General features: G+C 39.1%; 2 protein-coding genes across 4 annotated transcripts in view; one reads left to right on the top strand and one right to left on the bottom strand.

Moving 5' to 3' along the window:
* SNW1 (SNW domain containing 1) overlaps window positions 1–8,925 on the bottom strand; it is a 57,332-nt gene that overhangs the window by 9,788 nt on the left and 38,619 nt on the right. For all 3 annotated transcript variants that reach the window (XM_011988272.1, XM_011988269.1, XM_011988271.1), the window contains exons 9-10: window positions 6,903–7,019; window positions 5,407–5,548 (exon numbers count right to left, since the gene is read on the bottom strand). In XM_011988272.1, coding sequence (XP_011843662.1) covers window positions 5,407–5,548; window positions 6,903–7,019 — 259 coding nt within the window. The remainder of the gene's footprint in view (window positions 1–5,406; window positions 5,549–6,902; window positions 7,020–8,925) is intronic.
* The window catches only part of SLIRP (SRA stem-loop interacting RNA binding protein), a 65,773-nt gene that overhangs the window by 18,724 nt on the left and 38,124 nt on the right, over window positions 1–8,925 (top strand). Inside the window, exon 4 of the transcript XR_001006905.1 lies at window positions 8,375–8,482. The gene's annotated coding sequence lies outside the window, so the exon portion shown is untranslated. The remainder of the gene's footprint in view (window positions 1–8,374; window positions 8,483–8,925) is intronic.

The following is an 8,925-nucleotide window of genomic DNA, read 5'->3' as shown; positions in this document are numbered from 1 at the left end:
TGGGCATCAGTGTCAAAAATCCACGCACTGGTTGGGCATGGTGGTGGTTCATGCCTGTAATGCACTTTGGGAGGCCGAGATGAGTGGATCACTTGAGGCCAGGAGGTTGAGACCACTCTGGGTGTAATGGCAAAACCCTGTCTCTACAAATAATACAAAAATTAGCCAGGCGTGGTGGTGCATGCCTTAGACCCAGTTACTTGGGAGGCCAAGGCGGGAGGATAGCTTGAGCCTGAGAGGCAGAGGTTGCAGTGAGCTAAGATTACACCACTGCACTCCAGGCTGGATGACAGAGTGAGACCTTGTCTCCAAACAATCAAAAATTCCATGCATTTACAGCCAATCCATTTATTTCTGGGTTCTCTATTCTGTTCCACTGGTCTATGTGTCTGTTTTTATGGCAGTACCACGCTGCTTTGGTTACTATAACCTTGTAGTACACTTTGAAGCCAGGCAGTGTGATGCCTCCAGTTTTCTTTGGTTATTTGGGTTTTTTTGTGGTTTCATACAAATTTTAGTATTGTTTTTTCTATTTCTGTGAAGAATGTCATTGGTATTTTGACAGGGATTGCATTGTGTCTATAGCTAGCTTTGGGTAGTATGAACACTTTAACAATACTAATTTTTCCAATTCATGAGCATGGGCTATCTTTCCATTTTTTGTGTGTCTTCTACAATTTCTGTTCTTAACATTTAATTTTATTTTTCTAAAAAAGAGATAGGATCTCACTATGTTGCCCAGGGTGGTCTTGAACCCCTGACCTCAAGTAATCCTTCTGCCTTGGCCTCCCAAAGTGTTGGGATTACAGGTGTGAGCCACCATGCTCAGCCTCCTCTTCAGTTACTTTCATCAGTCTTTTATCATTTTCTTTGTGGTGATCTTTCACTTCTTTGGTTAAGTTTATTCCTAGGAGGCCACATGCAGTGACTCACGCCTGTAATACCAGCACTTTGGGAGGTCGAGGCAGGCAGACCATCTGAGGTCTGAGACCAGCCTGGCCAACATGGTGAAACCCCATCTCTACTAAAAATAAGAAAAATATTAGCCAGGCGTGGTGGTGTGCGCCTGTTGTCCCAGCTACTCGGGAGGCAGAAACACAAGGATTGGTTAAGCCCGGGGAGCGGAGGTTGCAATGTGCTGAGATCACGCTACTGCATTCCAGCCTGGGCGACAGAGTGAGACTCCATCTCAAAAAAACAAACAAACAAACAAACAAAAAATTTATTCCTAGGTAATTTTTTTGTAGCTACTATAAATGGGACTGTCTTCTTGTTTTTCAGCTTGGGTATGCTATTTGTATATAGAAATGCTACAGATTTTTGTATGTTGCTTTTGTATCTTATAATGTTACTGAATTCGTTTACTGGTTTTAAGTTTTCTGGTGGTGTCATTAGGTTTTTCTAAATATAGGATTCATACGGTCTCTGATCAAGTATAATTTGATGTCTTCCTTGTTTTGTTTTTTTTTTTTTTGGTTTGAGATGGAGTCTTGCTTTGTTGCCCAGGCTGGAGTACAGTGGCGTGATCTCAGCTCGCTGTAACCTCTGCCTCCCGGGCTCGAGCAATTCTTGTGACTCAGCGTCCAGAGCAGCTGGGATTACAGGTGAACGCCACCATACCCAGCTAATTTTTGTATTTTTAGTAGAGACAGGGTTTTACCATGTTGCCCAGGTTGGTCTGGAACTCCTGACCTCAAGTGATTTGCCCATCTCAGCCTCCCAAAGTGCTGGGATTACAGGTGTGAGCCACTGTGCCCAACCTTCCTTTCCAATCTGGATGCCCTTTATTTCTTTCTCTTGCCTAAATTCCTCCAGCAAGGACTTCCAGTCCCATGTTGAATTACAGTGGTGAAAACGGGCATCCTTGCCTTGTTCCAGATCTCCGAGTAAAGACTTTCAATGTTTCTCCATTCGGTATAATGTCAGCTGTGGGTTTGTCATATATAGCCTTAAATATTTTTAGTTATGTTCCTTCTAAGCTCACTTTGTTGAGAGTTTTTATCGTGAAGGGATGTGGACTTTTTTCAAATGCTTTTTCAGTTTCTATTGAAATGATGCTATGGTTCTTATTTTTGGTTCTATTATTGTGATGTATCACACTTACTGATTTGCATATACTGAACCATCCTTGCATACTTGGGATGAAGGATAGTTCAGCTGATTATGAAGAATGATCTTTTTTAATGTGTTGTTAAATCTTTTTAAATGTGTTCTATTTGTTAGAATTTTGTTAAGGATTTTTGCATCTATGACTATCAGGGATGTTAGCCTGTGGTTTTCTTTTTTGTTGTATATTTGTCTAGTTTTGGTGTCAGGATAATAATGACCTTGTAGAATGGATTTGGAAGCATTCCCTTCTCTTCAATTTTTTGGAATAGCTTGAGTAGAACTGGTATTTAGTTCTCTAAATGTTTGGAAGAATTCAGCAGTGAAGTTGTCAAGTCCTAAAGCTTTTCTTTCATGGGAGCAATGTTAATTGTTTAAAAAAAAAATTAAGTGTATAATCTAGGTGGCAGGAGATACGGGTGTTCATCATATAATTCTTTCAGCTTTTCTGTATGTTTGAAAATTTTCATAATAAAATGTCAGGAAAGGCTGGGTACGGTGGCTCATGCCTGTAATCCCAGCACTTTGAGAGACTGAGGCAGGTGGATCACCTGAGGTCAGGAGTTTGAGACCAGCCTGGCCAATATGGTGAAACCCCATCTCTACTAATAATAGAAAAAATTAGCTGGGCATGGTGATGGGCACCTTTAATCCCAGCTACTTGGAAGGCTTAGGCAGGAGAATCGCTTGAACCCGGGAAGCGGAGGTTGCAGTGAGCTGAGGTTGCATCATTGCACTTCAGCCTGGGCAACATGAGCGAAACTCTGTCTCAAAATAATAATAATAATAATACTTTAAAAATCAGAAAAAAAGAATTATGCATAATGTTTCCCTTATATTTTCAAAGATTCTATTGAATAAAGAACTGTCTGCTTATTTCCCTTAGGGGCTGGCTGGATCTTGATTTCCACTGCGTTTATATCTATCTTCATTTTTTTCTACCCTCGTCTGTCTGAGGGAATGGAGTACAGTTAACAGCATAAGATTTGGAGCAAGCCTGTCTAGATTCAAATCCTGGTTCTATAGCCAATTAACCATGTGACCTGGGCAGATTACTTAATCACTATGAGCCTTAGTTTCCTGCAGTTTCCTGCTCTGTAAAACAGTCACAATAATAGTACCGCTACATAGGGTCACCCCAGGGATTAAGAGATAATACAAAAAAAGTACTCAGAGTGGTGCCCACCGTAAAAAGCACCTGATAAATGTTAGTTTTTACTACTATCTGGCAAGAGATTCATTAAAATTTTTAATTTCTTGAGAACCATTCTGTTGTTGTTTTCTTATTAGAGAACTCAGATGCAGTAAGTTTTACTTCCAATTATATTCTATGGTTAGGTATACAACCAGGCAGGTATTTATATCTCACCTTATTAAGTCATTCATATATAACCGAGGGAAGTAGCTCACTACTTAAAACTCTGGTTATTTCCCTATGGTTGAACTCTAGACTCCTGTAACCAATTATCTGGCACCTCCATCTTAAACTTAACATATCCTTAACTGTATTAAATTCTTCATCTTTCCCTCCCAAACATGTTCCTCCTGCAGTCTTCCCAATATTAGTAAATAAAAGTAATATTTACTTTTATCCTGAGAAGTTGGCAATTTAATCCCTCCCAACTGCTAGGATAAAAGTTCTGGAGTCATCCTTAACTCCTACTTTTTTGTATCTCCACCTAATCCACAAGCAAATTTTGTCAACTCTACCACCAAAATACGTCCAATATGGGACCATGTTTTTGCTACCTCTTGTTACCATCTCTCTTACAGTTTATTTGGAAGGCATTAGCCCATGCCCACTCCACAGTATTCTATTTTTAACACAGCAGCCAGGGAGGTCTTTTAAAAATATATGTTGGGGAAATGGTCACACGGTACGAAATCTCATTTACGCAGGATGAGTAACTTCTAGAGATCTAAAATGCTGTATGGTAACTACAGTTAACAGTACTGCATTGTATATTTGAAATTTGCTAAGAGAGTAGATCTTAAATGTTCTCACCAAAACATTTAAAAAGTAACTATAAGAGATGACTGATAAGTTAATTAGCTTGACAGTGGTGAATATTTCACAGTGTATATTAAAACATCATGTTGTATATTTTATACAATTTTTGTCAATTATACCACAATAAGGCTGGAAAATAATATGTCAGGTCACATCACTATGCTCAAAACCCTGCAATTGCTTCCCTTTTCACTTGTCGTAAAAGCTTTATCTTTAGGTTAAAAGGCCATACATGATCTGGCCACTACTCTTCCCACCTGCCCTAAATATTCTGACACCTCATCTCCTGCTTATCCCCTTCTTTCTCATACAATCCAGTCACATTGGCCTGCCTGCTCTTCCTTGAGCCACACTAGGCATACTTCCATCTCAGTCGTGTACCTGCTGGCCCTTCTGTGTGGGATGCTCTTCCCCCAGAAATCCACATGGTTTGCTTCCTTACTTCCTTCAAGTATTTCTGCTAACAGTACCATCTCAGAAGCGAGGGCTATTTGACCACTCTCACCTTCCGGCAATTTTATATCCTCCTTCCCTGTATTATTTTTCTTCCATATCAATTATTACCTTTTACTATACTACATCATTAACTTTTGTCTGTCTACACTCACTAGAATGTTGACTGTTATATCCCATCCCCCTACCCACTGTCTAGCAAAAACACCTTGTGTCTAAAAGAGAACCTTGCACACAGCAGATGCTCAATATGAACTAAATAGATGAAAGAATGAATAAATGTACCAGGTAAGAATTCAGTAATGAAAAAAACCACCCTCACAGAATTTCTTGAATTATAATTAGGACTCGACTTCCCACTCTAATTGAATTAATACACCAATGTAGACCACTAAGTAAAGTCAGAGAGAAAATACTGGCAGATTTAATGATGAGAAATGCATTAGAGCCTACAAGGTAGAAAAACTCCGGATTATTTCACCATATGAGGGAGTGGAATTATTCAGTTAGATATCTAACTTCTCTTAAGTTTTGAGATTAAAATAAGAGAAAATCAAGCCTATCATTTGAGTAATAATGCAATTTTTAAAAGTACATTGCTCAGAAGTTTAAAAACTTCTGGTACAGTCCCAAACTGAAGACCCACTTTTTTATTATCTCCTATTGCTCCAGTTTACTAAGGCAGAGATTACTCTCCATTTCTACACTATATCTGAAGTATCTAAATTTTGTCTAGATGTACCTAACTTTATATGCAGTAGGAAAAAAAAGATTTTCTAAAATAGATGTATTTTGTTCACCAAGTAAAATTCAATTCAGTAATGAGAATGTCATACCTTTTTCCACGTGAGTTTTGATCCCAGCTCTTCTCTCCCTGGCTTTCTGAGCCATTTCTCTAAGTTTCTCTTCGTGTTTTTCCTTTTCTTTCTGAGCCATTTTTCTCTCTACTTGGGCACGCATTTCCACAGCTTCACGAGCCTGTTAGTAAAGTCACATGTTAAACAGGACACTATCATGGGATAAATATTTATGGCTGTCATCCAGCTCCCTAAAATCTGGCTGGTAAGAGCAATCATACAGAATTCAGATTTGTTACTGCTAATTAAAACAAAGAATCTTGTCCACTAAAAGATATCCTGCCTGGAAGACACTGCAAGGTCAGCTTTCTTCTCTGGGAATATTTTAGTGATTGAAACTATAGTGACCCCAATTAATCTTGTAAATCAAGTGTTTCACTAATGCTTTCTCAGAAACAATCTAAAAAACAAAAGTAAAGCCAGGCATAGTGGCTCTCTCCTGTAATCCTAGCACTATGGGAAGCCAGGGTGGAAGGACTGCTTGAGCTCCGGAGCTTGGGACCAGCCTAGGCAACATAGTGAGATACATCTCAAAATAAATCAATAAATAAAAAGGGACTGGTTATATTTTCAAAATGAATCAAGTCAACTCAAGATAAAATCTTAACTTACATCTGCTAGATAATTTTTATAAGGGTACTCACTGTGATACAGAAGACTTTTTTAAATGTTCTAAACACATGCTATGATGCGTGTGAACTTCAATATCATTTATTAATTCCATAATATTTATATTTATATATATTTTTTGAGATGAAGTGTCTTACTCTGCTGCCCAGCCTGGAGTGCAGTGGTGCGATCTTGGCTTACTGCAACTTCCGCCTCCTGGGTTCAAGAGATTTTCCTGCCTCAGCCTCCCAAGTAGCTGGGATTACAGGTGCCCGCCAGCTAATGTTTATATTTTTAGTAGAGATGGAGTGTCACCACATTGGCCAGGCTGGTCTTGAACTCTCGATCTCAAGGAATCCACCAGCCTTGGCCTCCCAAAGTGCTGGGATTATACGCATGAGCCATTGTGCCTGGCCTAATTTCATAATATTTAATACATTATACAATATTAATAGATGGCCAATGCTATGAACGCCATTTTATGTAGCATTCAATTCATTAGAATGTTTATCTGTCTTTGCCTGCAACTGCCTTTTTGTGGGACAGCTACATCTAAAATACAGGCAAATTTGAAATCAAGAATTACGAAACCTAGCAGTCTTCACAAAATGGGATCATCCCCAGCAAATCATTATTCTGGCATGTTGTGAGGGAGCCGGATCACCATTGTGGGGTGTATGTACACATCTACAAAGGCTAGGAGCATGCAGAGAGCTGCCAACTAGCAGCTGCCATTTCTGACACACGTACCATGGGTGAGACTCTCTCTGGGTGCTTGGTACTATAGTTAAATTATCAGTACCTTAGGTAACCAAGAATGGATTTTAAAAGTAACAAGAGCATTAAACAAATTATAACCAACCAACCTTCCGATCAGCAATGTAGAGGGCTTCTGCCAGTTTGGCGAAATTTTCATTTATGTGTACTGTCTGTAGTCCTCTTCCATCAGCAGCCAGACGTTTGTCTAATGGAATTGTATAACCCTAGGGTGAAAGCAGACAGAAAACCCAGTCACAGAAGTGCTTCAGTTAATTATTTGAAGTTAAATTAATTTAATTTTTTTCGAGCTGGAGTCTTGGCTCTGTCACCCTGGCTGGAGTGCAGGGGTGCCATCTTGGCTCACTGCAACTTCTGTCTCCTGGGTTCAAGTGAGTCTCCTACCTCAGCCTCCCAACTAGCTGGGACTATAGGCGTGCGCCACTACAGTCAGCTAGTTTTTGTATTTTTAGTAGAGACAGAGTTTCACCATGTTGGCCAGGGTGGTTTTGAATTCCTGACCTCAGGTGATCCACCCTTGGCCTCCCAAAGTGCTGGGATTACAGGCACGAGCCATCAAGCCTGGCTAAAATTAAATTAAAATATGCCCACATTTTAAGACCCACTTAAACTTAACTGGGGTTCTTTTTCCTTATATCTTTCTTCACAATGACGCAAAATAACAGCAGCTATCAATGAATGCTTTATGCAGAAGATCAAACACATCTATGGTCTCATTTAACCTTCATAATAACTCTATAAAGCTTCTAACATTATTGTGTCCATTTCACTGATGCTTTGGTAACATCCCCAAGGTCATACCGTTAAAATAAGTGGACGACTAGGATTTAAACTCAGACAGTAGGATTTCAGAACCCAACCTCTGGAAAAATAGATACTTGTGCTGATAATTGTGGATTTTAATAAAAGGAAATCAGTGTCAAACAGTTCAACAGTTGCTTCTCAAATAAATGTAACAGTCAAACAAAGGCAGAATAAATCACTATAATCTTAGCATCTATAGGAAGTTAAATCTGCTGTACTCTCTTAATGATCTGTTATATTCTTAAAACCCTGAAGTTTTAGTAAATAGAAAAAAAAAGGCTGGGTGCAGTAGCTCAAGCCTGTAATCCCAACACTTTGGGAGGCCAAGGCAGGTAGACTGCTTGAGCCTAGGAGTTCAAGACCAGCCTGGCAATATGGTGAAACCCTGTCTCTACCAAAAATACAAAAAAGTAGCCAGGTACGGTGGGGCACACTTGTGGTCCCAACTACTTGGGAGGCTGAGGTGGGAGGAATGCCTGAGCGTGGGAGGTTTAGGCTGCAGTGAGCCATGATCATACCACTGTACTCCAGCCTGGGCAATAGAGCGAGACTCTGTCTCAAAAAAAAAAAAAAGAAAAGAAAAGAAAAGAAAAAGAAAAAAGAAAAAAACCGTTTGCTAAACCACTGACATTCTACATTCTAAAACTTTGCATCCCATTTCAATAACTCAAGAACTATACTTGAATATCTATGTAACTTTCAGGCTTAGTTTTATTTTCCAGATACCTGACTAGTCTCTCAAATGTTGACCTTTAAGTCCATGGTCTCATAAAAATGAAGCGTTACAGAACCAGCTCAAGATACCATCCAGTTACATAATATTCATGAACTCGAATCAGACCAGTCAACAACCTCTTTGTTTAGGGTGAGTACATAAATTCTCTTAAGAAACCTGAAATGGCCTTCTTTATCCATCAAAAGTAAAACCATGAACTATGATTCAGGGAAGAGGAAAGAGTAATTAGGGAATCTATCTCACAATCAACAGATTCTTAACAACTCCTAGAAACTTTGGCGATTATTAGAGACATATAGCTTAAGCCTTCACTACTACAGAGTCAAGTAGTTGAATATATAAGCACTTAAAGTATCCAAACATTTACTCTGTTCTTGTCATATAATCTTTTACACCAGTTTACTTTCTTTTGGAAACAATTTTTAGACATAAATTTGAGTTTTCTAAATACCATCTTGTATTTATATGGCACTTTATTATACTTATTCCTTCTCTATGTGTTTCTGCTAGCTACAATTCACTAAAAGAACTGATATGGGGCCAGATGCGGTGGCTCACACCTGCAATCCCAG

The sequence above is a fragment of the Mandrillus leucophaeus genome, unplaced genomic scaffold, assembly GCF_000951045.1.
Source record: "Mandrillus leucophaeus isolate KB7577 unplaced genomic scaffold, Mleu.le_1.0 Scaffold326, whole genome shotgun sequence".
In the NCBI taxonomy this organism is placed as follows: domain Eukaryota; kingdom Metazoa; phylum Chordata; class Mammalia; order Primates; family Cercopithecidae; genus Mandrillus; species Mandrillus leucophaeus.
This window is presented reverse-complemented; position numbering and strand designations above follow the sequence as displayed.